Source organism: Nesoenas mayeri (genome assembly GCF_963082525.1).
Source record: "Nesoenas mayeri genome assembly, chromosome: 2".
Classification (NCBI taxonomy): domain Eukaryota; kingdom Metazoa; phylum Chordata; class Aves; order Columbiformes; family Columbidae; genus Nesoenas; species Nesoenas mayeri.
Window position 1 is genome coordinate 117771450 of NC_137543.1, and position 20148 is coordinate 117791597.

Here is a 20148-nt window from a genome sequence, read left to right on the forward strand (position 1 = left end):
AAACATACTAACGAATGTGAGGAATTTTGTTGTTTTTTTTTTAAAAGTGAAATCTGTGCCCCTATCAGTGGGGATTTAGGCTGGGGTAAGATTGCTGTGGTGAGTTGCAGAGACTAGTCTTACCGCCTGCTTTGCATTTCTTGATCTTAACAGCTTGATGCTGTTTGTGGATGTCAAACATCTCCAGCTTGCTTCAAGTCCACATAATTAAAATAACACTGCTGTTAATGCCTTAAATCACATTTCGAATTAACTTTGTCTTTCACTGGTAATTCTCTGTTCTGCCTTCAAAATTCTGCTTTGCCGGTAAATAGGTGTGGATATCAGTAGGTGAGACCTAAAGGTCCTGTGATGTCCTATTTTTTAATTTTTCTCAGTCCTCAGAAGCTGCTGTGGAAGGGCAGTGCTGCTGTCCTCACTTTACAGATAAGAAACCCCTCCCTGACCCAGTTAGTTAAGCTTGAAGGAAGCCTTGGAGACACACAGTTCCTGCAGCTGCTGTGAATCCTGGGGGCAGGGCAGAAGGGGAACAGCTAAAATAAGACCCACACCACTCCCCCCAGCAGAACCAGTGGGACCTGAGCATTACCTGTTCTCCAACCATCTGCTCAGCTTGCACCTGTGTACATGCCACAGCCTGCCCTGCCCAGAGGAACATTAGCCGTAAAATGGAGGGGCAGCAGGCACTGAGCTGCTGGGGTGAAGGACAAGGGACAGCAAGGGAGCACTGCAGGGAACAGGGACAGAAAGCAGCTGTTACAGGCATAGCCAGTCCCTCATCTGCACTGAGCCTTGAAAAACACCCTGACAACCAGCACACTGCTGTCCGTCACACTGACTGCTCAGGGTCACCAAAGAGAGGGGTGAACACAACAACAGCGAGACAAACTTGGAGGTATAAATTCAGTTGGTGATGTTAAATTTATTTTCTTCAGCTTTCTTCACAGGAAACATCACAGAAGTGCTTTACAGAGTTTGATACCATTACTCCAACCTGGGACAAAAGGACAACAGGTGTGTGCACTGCACTGTTAGAAGTTGTCATATGCAGAAGCTAAGAGAGGTAAACCCAGGTAAAAAAAAAAATATATATATATATACACTAAAAAAAAAGTTCACATTTTGAACTTAAATTACAACTATAAACATAAAATCATATAAATATACAGGCATCATTAGGTTTCTGTGCTAACTGTAGGGGCCACACAGGGAATCTAAGAAATGGATCATATTGTACTCTACTTTGCTGAAGCAGTTTCTGCTGTGCTCAGTGGGCTCCCAGCCAACCATTTTCCCAGCCAGACCACATCATTCTTTCTTTTGTACTACAGAAAACACTCAAATTGGTTTAATCTTAATTTCTTCAGGTTAAGTCTGATGGTGAGACATTCTGATGCATTGTTGAAAGCGAATTCAGTTTCATGTTGTTTTCTTTTACAGATATGTCCTCTTAGTATTCTTCACTCAGTCATCTCTTTAGCCTAAAGCATTTCTGTTTTTTTAATAGACCCTGCTGCCCAGACAACAGTTAAGACAGTTTTGTTTGAGCTAGCATGTTACCAGTCATGCAACCTCGCTCCTTTTCATAGCTGAACTGTGTTTGTACTGTGACCAGTGCTACTGCTTTCATTTTGCTGTATGCTGTGGGAATTAGGCTCCCGTGTAGCCTTTGAGGGTATAGGTTGAAATTCTTCAAGGAGATTGTATTTATTTGCTAAACAATTTTGCAACAGATGGAGCCATGTTGGTGATGCCAGAGCCCAGACTAAAGAAACAGAGCATGATTGAGACTCAGTTGGTCTTGTTTATGGAGCTGCTTTCTAAATAAGTGGTAAATAATTCAGGCACCTAAAAATCCTTGGCATGGAAATAATGTAGACGAACAAAAGAAGGGAATACCGTAGGGTAAAGAAAGGTCAAATCAAAAGATTTTTGCCAGGCTTCAAGTTACAGAAAAATATTAGCAGAGCCAATTATCTAGAAAACATTGTCATGCCAGTTTACAAAGCCAGTTTGCCTTTTACCTAATTCCCAGATTAAAGACACAGTGTGCAGTCAGAGAACGAGTCAGTCCTGAAGGCTACTGGGTAGTTAGTAAATAACACAGTAAGGATTTAAAGTGGCAAGACAGGGCTTTGGGGAGTGCAGTAGCAACAATGAGTCTTGAGGTGTGTGGGAGAGGGTACAAAGTACCACATTCTAACAACTATCAGATATTGCTGCATCTGTTCTATTTCCCCCTCCCCCTCAAAATTAAGAGAAAAACCTCTGCTTTTATTTGCCAACTTGGTAAAACCCCAGCAGCCACAGTGTTTTTGACAGAATACTAGTAACTGCTCTAATACAGCACCTAACAGACACGATTTATTTGTATGCAAGATCCCATTCTTCTCAACCATATGTCATTAGTACTGGAAAGCAGCTGTTCTATATGATAGAGCATTCTCATAGAGACAATGCAGCTCTTAAGTGATAGGCTATACATCCTAACAGGCTTGAGTCTTCCCTTATCACACCTCCTTTGTATTTATAAACGTTGCATTACTGGTAAACGTAATCAGCACTTAAAGATTTAACCTGATTTACAGATGTATGAGCTTTATAAAGTACAAGGTGAGAATGTGGAGAGATGAAACAAACCAGAAAGACTAAGCCTGCCCCCCAGTGTTGCTGCACTCATCTTCATCTCAAATATTGTAACCTAATTTCAATGTCCAGTTCAATATTACAACGGGTATGTTAGACTAAGCATGGCTGAGCCCATCTGGTTGCTGGTCAGAGACCAATACACATCTGCTTTATCTCTGCCACAAAGAGCAGAGTAACCCAGAAATTTAAAACAAGTTTGCTATGGGGCTTGTTCATTTGCTCTTGATTTTGGCTGTTGTATCTAGACTGCAAGTGAGAAGATCTCAGGTTTTAATGAAACTGGTCTCAGGTGACAGAAATAACTCCACTGAAACCAATGAAGTTAAGCTCTAGGAGATCAGATTCACTTATGTTTACCTGTTTCTCAATGAATTTGTTCTCTTGTACCAGCCTGTTTTTATGGTTTGAATCATTGTTATGATTATACATACTCTGAAAGAGATGCAGAATAAGTTGTTTTAATTAAAAAAAAAAATAAGTTTATGACACTTCAATTAACAGTTTTCTGTAGGCAAAGTATTTGAAGTAAAGTGGACAGTTTATAACTGGATGACTTGATTCCTATAACTGAGCTAGAAAGAAAATTCAATATAGAAGGTAGGAGACAAGAAACAGAACAGGAAAGGTCAGATTGAGTATAAGTTAGTAAGAGCATGCCAAGCTCATCATTGGTGAAAAGAGTGAATAATATACATGAAACTGAAGATTTCAGTACATCGGATGGCAAAAGCCAGTGCCCACAGAAGTTACCCTGTTTGTCAGCATGGGGAAAGATGGTGATTGGCAGGGTAAGCTAACTAACTCTGTGAACTTGGCAATTCAGTGGCAAGTGAATGGCAACAGAAAATAAACCCAAGGCAATGAATACTGGAAAAGTTTTAAACCACTCATACATGCTCTCGTGGATTCTGAATTAGTTGTGAGCTTTCAAGGGGACGATCTAGGCATCACCATGGACAGCTCGATGAAGACATCTGCTCAATGTGTAGTTGCAGTCAAGAAAGCGAATAAGATGTTAAGCTGTATTAAAGACAGAACAATATGGAAAAATATTACAGCATGTATTTCTCTTAGAGGTTCTCAATGAGTGTTTGCTGTTTCATCAGTACCTTAGAAAGAGGGGCATATTAGAAAAATACAGGAGGGAAAGTGATAAGAAAATGATAGAAACAGCTCTTTGTAGCAGGAAAGAGTAAGACCAAGGTAGTTTATTTGTTAAGAGGTGAAAAGATGACATAAAAGTAATTCTGCTCCCCATCATGTAACAGCTTATATATCTCAAAGTCATTTTAAACCACCTACCAATCTGTTGACCTCAATATCCCTCATCGTCATCATGGTAAGTATTCCAAAAAGCCCTCTGTGATATTCTTTAATGCTTATTATTCAGCTAGTTAAACATCTCCTCCGAAGCAAATGCAAGTTTGTTCAAATTTAACAATAATCATTTCTGACAGAGAATTGTCACAGCTGATGCACATTAACAACTGTCTTAGAGGTGCTGCAATGATAAAATAAGAGAAGATTGCTGCTGGGCCTCATCTCTGCCCAGTGCCCACCAGAGTTCTAATTTGTTTGCAGGCATCTATTGTCACCATCGTGTTCTCTGCTTCTATTTGGAGGCCCACTGTAAAAGCTGAGTGATGAACCTTGAAATCACCCGCAACAGCAGACAAAGGCATATTTATAAAACAACCCCACTTCTTCATGTTCATTCAGCTGATAAAACAGGAAATAACAGTAAAAAGGGTAATCACCTCATCTGTATTTCTTCCTCTCCTACCTCCCCCTCTGCTCACCCCTCACAGCTCTACCTTCTCATCATTTCTTCCCTTTATCTGCTTCACAGAATCCTCTCCATGAGCAATTACTTCCCTTTGGTTTGTTCCCTTCATATTTTTCCTCCACAGCCTGCCTTAACACCTGAATTTAAAAGCTCTGAAGTTAAGCTTACTCTCTCTCGCATATTTCCATTGTAGCTGCATGCTACTTCAGCATGGGAAAGGATAAAGATGACAGATGTGTGTTTACATATGGAGAGGGGAAGAAAACTGTATTCCTACTACAACAAACAACTTAGTTCAATAAACTTAGAACAATATGTTCTTTCAGGAGTGAACATTTCTAGTTCACAGAATTTGAACAAACTTTAAAACAGCGCCATTATTAGAGATGGCTACCAAGTGCGAGGAGGATTTTATTTCAGTCATGGAGTTTACAAAATATAGCGATATTGATTGTAATGTATTCCACATGAAAATAAAAAGCCTCATATTAATATACCATTCGGGTTGCATGGATAATTAAAGAGATGAAATACCAGTTAAGAGTGCTCGGCCTGAACTTTTTCCTTACCCTTACATACTATGTGTAATTACATAATACCTAAATAGAACATATATTACATTCTCTAGAGATAAACCTTTCCCATCAGCCCCAGCCCTTGACAAAGAACAGCTTTGGCCTCACAACACCCCTGTGAGGTAGGTTGTTCGGGTTTTTTTGGTACAGCTGGGGAAACTGAGGCAAAGTGAAACTAAATTACTTGAAGTTAACACAGCAGCTCAGTGGAAAACAAAAGCCAACTCCCACTCTCTTGGCCCTTGCTACAAAATGGGCTTACTTCTTTTGAGTGCAAACAGTTGGTTTAGATGATACTTTCCATTCCAGTATTTCAGATGCACTACTTTTTCTGGTCATTCATTAATACTGTGATACATTTTTAATATTTGCATTCTGGCTAAGCAGCCCCCTGAACTTCATTAACCTTGCTATATCAACACATTTTAAGCAATGGAACACAAAACCATGATATACGTACCATTAGAAGATGCTTCACAAAAAAGGAAATATCTTCATAGCAATTTGAGTCAGTGTCTCAGCATTTTATCATGCAGAAGAGTTTTCTTAAATATCAAACAAGTTATTTGCTAATAAGATTACTTGAACTCTCTTGAAATTTGTCCCTTCTTGGTTCTGTCGTTAGGCAACTGGTTACACAGCATTGAACCAATGCAAAATTCCACCTTTTCTCTGGATAAGTTTTCCTATTTATTTTAAGGGAAAAAATAAAATGTGGTTTCTTCCCCAAGTACCAAACTTCAAACACTTCTGCTGATCCAAAGTCAGATGGATGTGTCACTTGTGAAAGCCATCCCTACCCACGCAGTACTTCTATCCAACCACTTCACTCCCTACCCCAGGCTATGCATTTAATACTATCATTCACAAAACAGCCTTCTTAATCCCTCTCCTCTTTTACCTCCTGTGTTTTATTTCTGTAATTTCCACTCTCCCCACTTTTTTTTATATCTTCCTTCCTGTTCTAATTCACTTCAAACAGAACATGATGGAACTACGCTTAGTGCTTCAGAAGCCAAACTCTAGATACATGAAGTATGACTTTTCCAAATCAGTATTAAAACTCCTCAGTTCTGTTTTCTGCTGTCATTTCTTCTTCCATCTGCTAGAGCTTAGAGCTTCTCATATCAACCTTGATACAGACAAGGTCACATTTTTACTTTTTCCGAGGAATTTATTAGCAAATATGTCAGACTTCCTCCTCATTGGTATGTACCTAATTTATATATCTGAAATTTAAATATGGATGCTATTATTTTCTTATATTCCTAAATAAAGCCCCTACTTACCATTAAAACCAATTTGTGAAATTGAAAGCTGAAAACAAAGAGGGACAATCTGGAAACTAAATTACAGTCAGGTGATAAAACCTGGATTGTGGCTACTTGAAGATTTTTAAGTACTTGCAGGGATTTTGGTAAAATTTAGTTTCTTGGGCTTCTGATACAAATTGGTCCTGTAAAATATGCAAGAATTCATTTATCTGACAAGGTCAATGTTGGAAATAATATTGCTACCTTGTAAATAAACACCTTTTAAGCACATGAAGCCCGATCAGCCTGGAAAAGAATCACCTGCTCCAGTTTAGTTATCCTATTTGACAGAAAACCACAAGCATGTTTAAAATTGCTCAACCAGGCTGAAATTAGAAAGACAAAAATATACAACTAAGGCTCAGATAAGCAAAGGTGTCTCAGCCACGCTGTGGTGAAAGAGATTCCAAGAGCCAACAGACAGAGTCAAATACCAAAAACTCTAGTCACTGTGGTATCAGGTCTCTAACACAATTTGTACCATTAAAAATTCATTTATGAGTAAGTCTTGTAAGAGAGTTACTTCAGACATGACTAGTAAAGCTAGCTGCAAAGACAAAACTAAAGTAGCAGGGGACAGTCACTTTTAGTTGTCAGTTCCTCACCATTCATGAATAAGATTAAATAAACATGGCACAGCTGAACCATGGGGTAGGGACAAAACTAATCCTCTCCTATATTTATCATCAGCTCAAGTAAACACACATGCCAGATTCCTAGAGCAGGCATTTGGGAAGTCCAGCTTTATTAAAATTACCTAGTTTTTGGTATTTTAACATTCTTTACATACAGACTGAATCACTGAAAACCACAAATCCAAATTGTTCCTTTCCAGTAAGTATCGGACATTTAAATGTTCTACTAGCAGGTCGGTAACTTTATGGCTGTGTTTTTAAGTCAGAGAAAATAACATGAAAGTCTTAAATTGGAAATTAATAGCTAAGCCACCATATAATCATGTTACAGGTTAGGAAGTTCCTGAAGCGGCACACAACTGCATTTTACTGACTGGTATTAAGAATTTCATTTCTACAACTGACAATCCTTCATTTATGGAATGAGCCTTCAATGAGCATTTTGAAGGAATGAAATGGACATTCTTAGCATGCCTCGAATTAATGCAACAGCAAGCCAGATAAAGTTGGACTTCAGAGTCTCAAAAGCATACTGAGCTTCCACAGAGGACTGACTTTCAAAGTTCCAGGCATGCAGAACAATTCATTGTTACAAGGAAGATACTGACAACTGCATTTAGGTATTAGCTGGCAGCAATATTTAACACAAGAAACACTTTAAAATATTTAAAAATTCTGTACTACGGCTATCTGCTGCATTTCTGATTTTTTTTTTCTTTTATGCCTCTGGAAAGAACCTGGAATTATATGCTTAAGAAAAGCCCTCAAAATAGCACCCCTAGTTATCAGAAGCTGATGGACTCTGGTGACAGCAACCATCCAGGAGGCAGTTTGGGTTCTTTTTTTTTAATTCTTTAATTTAGCAGAGATACTTCCAAGTGAAAGGCAAATCAAAAGCTTCATTCATACTCAATCTCAAACCAGTCCTATATGGCGGGAGTAAGAAGACACACTGACAAGTAGCAAACTAAACTTCTAGGTATAAATAAGTCATATTAATATGCACTGCTATAAGCTCTTAAACATTGCCCACCTGACCATAAGGCTGACTACCCACTCCATGGCCTGTCCCTTAAGATACCCAAATGCTCTGTGTTTCCTCAGCTGTTGTATGGTCATAAGCTAAAACTAAAGGCAAAAATTCATTAGACTCCAGAATCCATGTATATTTCCATTTTATTTGATTTGCAACTGTTACAGGGTTTTCCCAAACTGCCAGAATTCATGCCCAAAACCTCAAATAAAGCAGGTACAATGGACAGTCTCATCTACCCTTCATACAGTAGAGTAAAACTTTATTCATGTGCATTGGTGATCTCAATCACTTTATAGCATCAGGAAAAATTGTTTTAAGATTTCACATTTCTACCACATCAAGTGACATGTCCATTTACCATGAATTCCAGAGAAATCTTTAGTGACAAATCAGCAGTTTTGCTGGCAACAATGTATTTTTGAGGAAGATACATGGCTCAGAGTCCAAGCCATGGGTATCAGCCTTTCAGTGGGGTTTTGTTTCCAAATGAAGTCTCCAACTTTAAGAATAGTCTCTTGAGCCCTCTCTTTAATAGCAGCTTCTAGCAGAGGTTTTAGAGACAGTTAACTCTGCAAGGGCAAGGCCAGTTTTAGTCTGTGCACAAAAGAACCGGTGAAAACCCGGCCCAACTGAAGTCAACAGTGAAATTCCCATTGACCTCAGAGAAGATTTGAAGCGAGTCAGCAGTTAGTCAAAGGGAACCCCAGTAGGCGATTCCTGCACTACCCTCATCTTCTGCACATACACAGTACTCCCACACACATAAGCAAGGTTTGTTTTGTTCCCTTGTTTCTCTTGCCATTGGCAACTCTTAGAGATGTCAGGTCTATTTTTTGGCATTTGCTCGGAGAAACCTCAACACTGGAGCACGCCACTATTGTACTTCATTTTGCTTCTGGTCTCAGAATTCAGAGAAGAGAAAAACAGTTACAGCAGGACACTTTTGGTACTTGACAGGTTTTGTTCATCAAATTAGAGTTACGGGCAATGTCCTATATTCTCGGTGTATCGGTGCCATTTTGCCTACTTCCACTAAATTAAGTCAGAGATGACAACAACTTAAAGAAGTCACTGCCCTTCATTATTACTAAACTTCCAGACTTTGAATGAACACCATTTATATTACTTAGAGGATTTCTGCCTCAAAAAGCCTGCATGCTTCACAGAAGTAGCCAAACAAATAAGGCTTACCAGCTTTAGTTATCCCTCTGCATACTAAGTTGTTCTGGTTATCAAGTAACCATTACCCTTCAACAAACAAATAACTACTTTTAACAGAGGAGATACAACTACTGCCACGTATCTCATTTTTAAAAGACAAATTCTGAAGACTGTATACCTCTGAAGTCTGGGTACCTCTGTGTCAAACCAAAACTCTTAGTGCTTTAGGGTGAGAAAGACAAACCTCATGATGAAAAACAAAATAAACCACATTTCACTACAACAACTCATCATTATTTAAATATACTGCAATTTGATACCAGAAACAAGGCAGGCATTTTTTTGTAGAGAACAGAAAAAAAAATATGCTTAAACAGACAACTGGAAAAAAGGCTAATGCAAACAGACCATTCAAACCCATCATTCCTCAGATCTGATACTGAATGAGTTGTAATTTGTTTTGCAATTACTTCAGTATAGCTATCTAAAAAGGTAAAGAAACTACAGCTCTGTTATACTTGGATAGTATGAGTGGTATGGTACACTCCAGAAGTCTCTAGTAGGCTATGGCTACACATGACAGATTCCTCAGCAGGGGAACAGAATAGGTTTGTCATTAAGGTCACTTAAATCTTCGTTATAGCAAATTGGAACCAAATGGCTGACTTCTGCAGGATTTCTGACAGGAATCCAGTAGAGCTGGTTTCAAGTTTCAGATGGCCACTAAAACAGCTGTAACCTTCTCTTCCAGAAGTTGTGATCCACATGGTGTCCACAATGAGTGCAGCAAGTCTGAGGTAGTCAACCTTTACGAAGGCTCAGTATCTGAACATAAAAAGATTTTGAAATGACCACTGGCTGTAGGTATCTTTCTGAGCAATTAAAGAACACTGATGACTCTTGATCAACCATTTACACTAATTTGCCCCATATCCAATGGAGAAGTTGTAACATATTATGCTTCCATAGTGCAGGAGAACCGATCACTTACGTCAAAGTAGGCTGCACTTGCTGCAGTAGATCCAGCAGAAATAAGGTGGCACATGTTCATCATAGCCGTTAGCTGTAGTTTAGTTACCTTAGTAGAAGGGTTACCAAAAAAGCATTCCTTAATTGTAATGTGTATGCAGCTCTACTGATCCCCAAGCACAGCATACTGGTTGTCTAGCTGAAGTTTAAGTGCCTGGTTTTTTGACACCTCATCCCTACCTCTAGTTTTGTGTTTTACTACTTCAAAGCTCTTCTCCATTTCTTTATCCCTAAGGGAAAAGAAATGTAATCAGTAAATATCTTATCACTAGCTTGTGAATTGTGAATTTCTAGTTGATTTCCACCCCATCCCAACAAAAATATTATGAACACAGAACAGGAAGGTCTAGAGTTTTAACAGAACAGCCAAGCATTCCCAAGCAAATATTGTAAAATCTTATCTCTAGAATCAAGCTCATCATCCAGTACAATTCAGATTACATTCTAAATTTCAATATTAACATTCCCAAAAGTAAATTTAAGTGCATTTATGAAAAATAGATTTCAGAAAGCAAAAGTCAATTTCTACACAGCTTAGCTCAATTTGCACCATTCAAACCCTAAAGCACCAATGACAGCATATCTCATTTGCCAAGTAAAGCCACACTAACAAAGCTTCTGCTAGGCTGCATTAGCCTCAAAAACAACAACAAAAACTCCAAACCCCAAATGAATTAGGTATTGACCTAGCTATCTCTTCTGTAGGGAATGAGGTTACAGAAAGATCAGGATTCAAAAGCAGGGTGAGACTCAAGTCTTCAGCACCACAAAATACAAAATATTTCAGCAAAAACTGGGGGGATCGTCACTGTAGACCACAGCTCAGACAGCAAGTTTATTGATTTCTTGATTTATATTTGTATTGATTGATTTATATTTGTATTAAATCCCATTCCAAATCTTACTCCTGTCTACTGCCTGTAATAACACAGAGCCTCACCACGGCTAGTATCTCAGAGAACCAGCTGCTGTCAAGAGCAGGAATACTCTGCTTCAGGGAAATCCTTCAGCAAGTCAAAGATAAGGTAACTGTCAGTCTTGTCCAGCTATCTCACTGGGCTATGTCCTATGAAAGTTATTTTATGGGAAGCCCTTCCTAGAGTTTTAAAATACAATTAAGACCTCTCCCATCTCCCTTTGCCAAACAGAATAATTTCTTACTTAGTTCTTTCCTTTGGGGAAAGATTCAGGCTTAAGCCCTAAAACAAAAGAACTTAGAGAAGACAGTTAAAATACACCTCTTAAAAGAATTAATGGGATGTACTTACTTTCGACTGTCTACAAGCTTGGCGGTGGACTGCAGCGATGGAAACTGCGTATCACTATAGATTTCTGGTGGTCCTTGCTGTGCTCTCCGTGGCCTGCCACCCTCCCTGGCACCAGGCGGCCTGTATACACCACCAGTCTGAACTGGCTCTGGGGTTTCTGTAACTAGTTATAAGAACAAGATTTAGACAAGACAATAAGTCTGCATTCATATTAAAAACCAAAAAATCCTACAAGTATGTTTTTGCACTTTTTAAAGCTCTGGAAGCAAATATTTCAGACAAGGCAGGAAATCCAGCATCACCTAAATTAACTATACTTGGTTGTCAAATTAAAATGTGGTTCCAGTGTATTGTCTCACAAAGTTCAGGGAGTCAAAACCACTGATGAGGACTTCATTTTTTCTTACTGGCAATTTGTTAGCAGCTTACATTTAAAACTAGAGATTTGAATATGTAATTATTATTTGCCATATCTTATTTAAAGCACCATTCCAGATGCAGAAAATAATATCCAAATAGTTTGTATTTAAGGTAACAATCTACACTGAAATAACACTGATTAATTAACTTTACCTCCTTGCCTGTACAAGCAAGAAAAAAAAAACACAGCAGGCCACCTTTCAATTAATTCCTCAACAGAAGACAATAGTCTGAACTCAGATAATAGCTAAGTAGTTTATCTCTGCTGATGCTAAGAAATTGTATTTATTTAAAACTAAGTCCTATCCCAGTTTTTGCACTGTCATGTTCTCTGTACCCTCAAAATGATTTGAAAAGAGAAAAAACCCATGGCATACTACTAATCATGGAACACTACTCAAGAACTGACACATTAGACATCAGATATCGTCAAAGCAATGTTTTCAGACCAACAGATTTTTCGCAGATTGCAAAGTAAAAGGAGATCATTCAAAGGTGGGATGCTTTCCCCCCTCACATTTTTGAAGTCAGAAATAAATATTTAAAGTATCTGACAGTACTATCAAATTGGCTCCTCAGATCTCTTCACAGGAAAATTTCCTAATTTGCTTGTATATAAAACAAGCTATCACTATGTTGGAAGGTGCCTGAATAGGAAATGCTCCTTAAGCTCTTCTCTCTGAGCAGAGTAATTCAAACTGACATACTTCCAATTGGAAAAAGCAACAACTCTTGAGTTAAATTTACCAATTGGTTCAACAACAGGTGCTGGTGCAGGAGCTGACTTGTTCCAAGGACCAGATGATCTGTCTATACCACCACCAGTCTCCTCCCAGTTGTCACCTGGTTCCTCTCTTTTTTCACTTTCGTCATCTTCTTTTTCACTATAAAAGAGAAATGATAAGTAGCATTTTATAAAGAGAACTTTAAGACTTGCTAGAGATTTCACAGTCAGCACAGACAAGACTTCATGGCTACTGTACCAAAGATACTAGATTTAACCAGACTCTATTGGTCCTGTCACCAATGTATTAGTACTTCTACTTGAACCATTTTGGCACACTGCTATACAAAGTGTCAACTGAGAAGGAAAGTTCTTAAAAAAGACAAACTCAAACTGCCCTAAGAAATCAATTTGTTTGATCACTTACCTTTGGCTTAAAAAACTTTTTTATTATTAAGATAGTTATGCATTTGGAAGTGATGAGAAAATAAATCAGGAAATGGCTATAAGTCAAGCTTCCATAAAAATCCTTTATTTAAGGTGTATTGTGGAAAAGCAGTGACAGAAAACAAATCCTGAGCTCCCTTTCCCTATAACCACATTCCCCTGAGAAACATTCTTGTATTACCCATACAAACCTAATCTAAAAAAAACCTACTCAATTCTTTTTTAAAGCAGGCAACCCAAAAACACAGAGGAAAAAACATATTTTTTAATGTTAAATCCTATGCAAAAGCCTGAATGCGTTTTATTTAGACTATTTTATTTTGCATAAAAATAGTCAGAGACTCAAAATAATTTGCTAGGCAAAGCTGCTACACAAAGCTCTGAGGTATAATGGGACATACGTGAAGGGTGAGGCTGTTAAAAAACCCAAGACATTGAAATGAACAGCAGCAAAGTGTGAATACAGAAAAAGTTTATAAAACGCCAAATCCTACTAATCATAATTGGATAAACTTTCTGTCTAAGTAATAATCAGGGAACAGTTAAAACCACCTAGCATTTCCAAAAATCAAACTGCTTTTCACTGTTCATCCAAAACCAGTAACAATCATAGTAAGCTGGACCAAAAGCCTAGGCACACCATTATCCTATTTCAAACTACAGTCAAGAACAGAGTAAGTATACATAACATCTTGCCTTCACTAGATACTCTGTGTCTTATTTTCAAAGAGATCTCCAGAGCTGGTTAATTTATAACCGCCAGTGGGTTTTTCTTCCATTTACTTCTCCACTTTCTCCTTGAAGCTTAACTGAGCGGTTCCAAAATCCTGTGGCAGAGACTTCCACATGCCTGAAAATCTGCCACAACATCAAAAACACTTGGAATGCCTGCCTTTGTCTGGAAAACCAAAGTACTTGCTTTTCAGTCAAACAGGAATAGTAGTCAGTGAAGCAACAGCCCACTTGTTACTTGTCCATTCAAACGTGTGATCATCTGCTGTGACACTTCAGTGGTATGAAGAGCTTGCAAACCAAATACTTGCAAATGGACTAAAAGCACTACTTACGTGAAAGACGAGGTATGTTTAAAAAAATAAATAAACCAAAGAACATGTAAGACTGACTCTAACAGCAAAGAAAGAATCTGCTGCACTGGTTACAGGTAACATGATTTTAAGAGGGCACCATCCTGAACATCAATACCTGGACAATAAGGATTACATGCCATTCTCAGTCTAAGACCAATTTATCAAGACCAAGGTCATAAAAATTCTTTTTTGACCTGATGAAACATTTTTCTTAACCAGGACAGATGATAGTAGACATACTTTGGAGCAGACTACAGGAACAATCTAATGAAAAAGCAAACAAAGAATCTTGAATGAGACTTGTAAATTCAGTTCTATGGGATCTTGTCATGGATCATTAGTTTCACCAACTATATTTTGGGGGCTTTTTTGAAATAAAAATGCAGTGGTTCAGGAATTTACTCACCAAACTGAGATGCTGAATAGACTGAGTCAGATATTCTTATAGCAGTCACATGATTCAGTTGGAATTACTATCCTGCACTTCTCTCACACAGAAATTTCTACTTTACTATCTTTATGGAAGGGAAAGTTAATAATAAGTTGTAATAAAAATCTGAGTCCCAACCAATCAACTGCGATTTAGAAAATAAAGAACATCGATAGGTAATGGCCAAACCTAAGTTACCCTGCAGCAAACTTCTATACTAGCAGAAACATATTAAACTTCTGTTTAACTGGACTCCATGGAGGCAACTCTGAAGAAAGAACACACTTTTTAGACATAAGTAATGATTATACTGGTGAGAAAAAAAAAAAAAAAAAGTAGTACCTTATTTGCATGGACTGAACTCTAAGACCACTATAATCAACTTCTTCCTTTTGCTCAAACTCCTTCCAATCATCCTCTTCCTGTAAAAAGAAAAAAATGAGTTGTTACTTTCTTTACACTGAAACTAGAAAATAAGAATGTGACCAAGATAATACAAACCAAACTAAGGGTGAAGAAGCAGTTCCCTGAGAAGCCAACCTGCAACCACTGCCAATAGGGGAAAGGATTCCTCTCCCTCCTCCCCTAACTTACACTGTGTCATCTAGGATGCACTCGTGAGCTTACTTTAACTCACTAGAACAGCTAAGAAATGCCCCAGCAAAACAGTCATTCGAGTGAAAGAAAACCACACCATCTCAGTAAAAATCCATACATACAAGGGCAAAACCTCTCTCTTTTACTAACAGAAAGCTTTTATGACAGCTTGTATACAAACAAAGCTTTAGATTTACTTTGCCATCACCTATTTCAGGAGACAAATAGTAAAGAACATTTGGAATAGCTCACAGTCAATTTACAACAAATATTAATATTGTTACATTTAATTTTTTCACATTCACAACTACATCTACAGCCTTTCATGTTTTCTTAATACAGTTTTTACAGTAGTAAAAAGGTCAGCTTCAAAACCACAGCAATCAGCATACAGAATAGTAGAAAACTAGTCTTTGGAGAGCATCACTTTAAGGTTTTAAAATAGGAGTTTGATTACATGCTTGGGGAAAGAGGGACCCACCTAAGCAGAGCCAATTTTGTCCTACTGTGTAATCAGCAGATTCTGGGATTGTTAAGGTAGAGCAGAAATGGACCAGAATGGATAAGCAGCCCTCCATGATCCTAGTCACAGCTTTATAACACACACAAACTAGTCAGTAGTTTATGTAATTCCTACACTCTACTCGAAATGTAGTTATATTACTTACAATATTAAGAGTTTGCAAGCATGGTCTGCCAATGATATAGCCCCTTCCTGCTGAAGAGCTAGGAATATAGACTCTTTTAAGAGCCCCGTCCTATGATCTATATTATCAACCTCCAGCAGGAAAACTTTGACCTGCTTTAAAGTAACAGCAGAAGTAAAAAGTGACCTCATGTTTTTGCACCATCTGCTGAATATGCAGTCTTTTCAAAGAGCAATCAGTCTACACCTCTAAAATCTTTTAGAATTCTTACATCTCCATGGCAACATCACAGTTTCCAAACTAATGTACTTTTCACATTTAATGATCTTTATTTCTAATCCAAGTACAAGCTTCAGTTAACATCTGGTACTATTTTACCAGCAAATGAGCAGAAGAGCAGCTGAAAGATTACCACTGATCTTGGTCTATTTAGAAAGCTACTGTAAGTGTCAAAGTCCAAGTTAATATTAGGAAACAGTGGAGTATTTCTCAAAATTAACTTTAAAATACATGGCATGGCCAGTTTTAAGGCCTTAACTCCAGCCACTTAAGCTTCTCTTGCATTCTCATCACTTCACTGTAATACGTTACAAAATAAAATTACTGGCAGTAAAATCCTTCGTGGCAGAAAGGCAAAGAGCTCGGTGTACTTTGTCTGCAGAGCCAGGGTGATCTTATCGCCAAGGTCCACAGGCCACACGCCACAAACCCAGGCGGCCCACTGCTGGCACCCGATGCCAATCCCCAGTTCCGGCCGCCCCCTGGCACCACGACTCAGAAACTGGGGTGGGCTGGGCAGAACCGAGGCCGCAGACCGGGTACCGGCCCCGCTGTCCTCTGCACACGCGGACACAAGGCGCGGTTCGAGGCCGGGAGTCCTCCTGGGCCGGAGAGCACCGGGCTCCCCTCCCAGCAGCAGCGCCTGCCCGACGGCCGCAGCCCGCCGCCGCCAGGCCCGGCCCGGGAGCCTCGCCAGGGGCCGGGCCGCCACGGGCGCCCGCATGGCCGGGCGGCGCCGCTCCCCCGGGCCGGTGGCGGCGGCGCCCCCTGCCGGCAGGAAGGCGTAGTCCGGGCCGGCGGAGGAAGCCGTGACCCTTCCCCCACCACCGCCCCGCCGGAGCGCGGCCCCGCTCTTCCCCCCGCCCTCCCTTCCTCCGGGCCGCACCTTGGTTACCGCCTTGGCGGAGCCGGTGTTGGAAGCGGCGGCCCCGGAGCCGCTGCCGTCAGCCTGGCGGGTTCCCCCAGCCGACGCGGCCGCCCCCGCGGCGTTTGAGGCGGCGTTGGAGGTGCCGGAGGCGGCGGCGGCCCCTCGGCTGCTCTTCTCCTTCCGCTTCTTCTTGTCCCGCTTGGCGAAGAAGTCGTCGAGGCTCCTCTCCTCGGTCTCCGCCATGGCGGCAGCCCCGGTTGGCGGCGGCCGGGCCCTGAGCGCGGCGGCTCCCGACGGCGGGGCGGGGAGAGGAAGAAGGGGGCAGCTGCGGCCCGGGCCAACAGGTGAGCCCCGCGCTGCGGCCTCGAGCTGCCTGCCGCCCCTCCCCAGGGGCGCGAGCGCGGCCGCTTAACGGCTGCGGCCGGCCGGGCCCGCGCGAGCCCGCCCGACTCCCGGCGGGAGGAGGCTCTCGCGCTCCACGTTGGTGGCCGCCGCTTGACACGGCCCGAAAGAGAGGAGGGAACGGGAGGGGAGGAGGCGGCCCCGCCGCGGGGACGGGCTGAGGAGAAGCGGGGCGGAGCCTGCCGGCTGTGCCCCCCTGCAACGCATGCGCCGCGGCGCGCCGGCCAATGAGCGGCCGGGGAAGAAGTGTCCGCCGGCCAGTCAGAAGTCCGCAGGGACAAGCCGCTGACGTCCCGACGTGAGAATGCGTGGCGGGCGGGAAGGCGGCGGCGCGGCCCAGGATTGGGCGAGCTGGGTGGGGGCTGGGGGAGGGGCAGGGCGTTCGGTTGAACGGGGCGGTGAGCGCGCCCGGTGGCAGTTGCCGCGCGCGCCCGGGCCTCCCCGCTTCCGGCTTCCCCTTAGGAGGCTCCGCGCCCCACAGGGCACCCGTGTGAGAGGCCGGGCGGGCAGCGTTCTCCAGTGGCTGCCTGGGAGATCGTTGGCTGCTTCCCGCCTCGGGGGCTCCTGCCCCGGGCCACGCCCTTGAGATGAAGGTCTTGGTGTGGACTGAGGTGACTAACGGGCCGCCCCGCGCCCCGGAAAGGCCTGTGCACTTGCACTGTAAAGGATGCAAGGAAGTAATGCAGCTTTCATGTTGGAAATGGTGTGGTTAAATGAGTAAGACTCAAAACACCGCTCTGTTTAGGATGTCTGAATGCGTTGGCATTAATTTCCTAGCTGCTTTCCTGATTTAGTGAAGCCTAGGAGTATCCATTGGGAAAAGAAGCTTTGCTGTGTGTTTCTAAAGACTGTTACTGCTAGCTTTGGGTACTGTAGTGACCTTTAGTTCTGGAAAAACATAGATGTTTAAAAACTTCACTGTGGCTTCAAAATGCATCGTCAAAAGTTTCGAGGCAGGATATTCTGAAAAACAGCCTCAGAGTGGCATGAGTCATAAATAATTACATGAAACATTGTTTGTGATGAGTTATTTTGTTTGCTGGTCAGCCACCAAAAGGAGATGTTCCTGCTACAAAAGTGGGAGCCCAAATGAGAATTGCCCATCAAATAATAATAGGTTTGTGTTGTAATAATATAAAAGTAAGCATGTTTGTATTCCAGTTTATTTTGTATCATTTTCTACTTTGTGATGTTTTATCTTGAAATCATTATATACGTGTATAAACATATTTATATATGTAGATGTATGTACGTATAAGCATATAAATGAAATTTTTTTCTGAACTTTGGAGAGTCTGTGTCCTTAAAAATACTGTTATTTAGTATTTTCAGTCCATGATCCTTACCTTGCTTGAAGAAACAGGAGGTGCCATTGTCATATTGCAGAAAGAGGGCAAATACTTTGTGAAGCATTTTGTAGCTGTAACTGAATCACTGTAGCGGAGTGTTCCGCGTTTGGGAGATTTGTTACAATCCTTTGTCACGCTTTCTCCCTATATTTCTCTGCTACCAGTGACATTCTGTGCACTTACAGGATTTGATCACACACAGAGTAGGCCCTGAGAACTAAAAATTCCAAGCATAACAGTTCACCTGGTAACAGCGAGAATTCCACGTCATCAATGATGCTTTCCATTTTGTGACAGGAATAATTATTGAAGTAGAGAGCAAATTTGGTAGCTAAGTCTCATTTTCTGTGCCTTGTCAGTATACCTGGGCTCTCCTGTTCCTGCTGTCCCCTTCGGCTGACAGATGGTCTCATGGAAGAGGTGGTACAGGACTGTTCAGTGTGGAAGAGTGTTTGACGTTTCTTTTGTTGAGGCGCTGCCTTCCCTTGCGCTTTGTTACTGCCCAGGAAGCTGATGTACCTCCGCACCACATCATGATGTGACTTTAAGGCTCAGCACTGACAGTAATGTGCAACTGAGCAGACAATTTGTATCCCTCAGCTTTTGTGGTAGATAAGCTAATGATGGTCACTAAATGCAGTGCTGTGCCTGATTTTAAGCTACGCCTTTTTTTTTTTTTTCTGAATTTCCGCAGCTGGTAAAATATTTTTCACTGCGTTATTATTGATAACCCCAAGTACCAGGCTGAAGAAGGGGAACGTGATGCCTTTTTTGCTGCTTTTAGCATCTGCGTCACTTGTCCCTTGCAAACACAGTGCTGTAAGGCTGGAAGGACCAAGTCTGGATTAGAAACTTAATACCTGTCAGGAGCACAGTAACCAAGAATCTTTTCAGCTGTTAAATCTGGAATGGACTCAGCGGAAACCATGGGAAATAGCAGTGTTTTAGGCCTCTGAAGGCTTTGATTCAGATTTAAAGACGTGTCTCAGTTGGCACTTTAAAGGAAACATTAGTTATGCAGCTATGCTTGGATTTGCCTCCCACCTCTACTTTTATTTTTATGTACAATTGTTAAAATGTGCTGATGCACAGTATTTGTAGATCTCTGCGAGTGCATTGCGTTAGCTGTCATGGTTAAGATTGTTGCTGTGTGAAATGTTAGATGCAGGAAAAAAAAACCAGAAGGTCAGTATTTCTGTTTTTTCTTTTCCTCTTCCAAATTCAGTGATCCTCAATGCTTACGCAGAGGACATTTGCCCGAAGAATGGCTTGCAGACATAGACTGGCAGAAGAAACATTTGTAACGCAAGGATATATCCAAAATGCCACATTGGTGTGACAGGAGCATGAGCTCAGCAGAGAGCTTTCTACTGCACTGTATATCACTGTTTGGTGTGACCAAGCTTTGGCAAGACACGCTGCTCTGAATGCCTCTGCTCAGGTAC

General features: G+C 41.2%; 1 protein-coding gene across 4 annotated transcripts; it reads right to left on the reverse strand.

The window, feature by feature from the left end:
• Positions 1-5877: 5877 nt before the first annotated feature.
• CDV3 (CDV3 homolog) lies at positions 5878-17514 on the reverse strand (the record flags this gene model as incomplete). Of its 4 annotated transcripts, XM_080339220.1 has the most annotated exons (7): positions 16971-17514; positions 14904-14983; positions 12620-12756; positions 11453-11615; positions 10365-10414; positions 10147-10233; positions 5878-9980 (listed from the first exon to the last, which is right to left on the reverse strand). In XM_080339220.1, exons 1-6 carry the CDS (start codon positions 17193-17195, stop codon positions 10226-10228), a joined length of 663 nt encoding a protein of 220 aa, XP_080195346.1. In that variant the 5' UTR covers positions 17196-17514. The 4 variants fall into 4 exon arrangements, with proteins under 4 accessions (XP_080195346.1, XP_080195348.1, XP_080195347.1 ...); XM_080339222.1 differs by lacking the exon at positions 10365-10414 and having other exon boundaries at positions 6658-9980; XM_080339221.1 differs by lacking the exons at positions 10147-10233; positions 10365-10414 and having other exon boundaries at positions 6695-9980.
• Positions 17515-20148: the final 2634 nt, after the last annotated feature.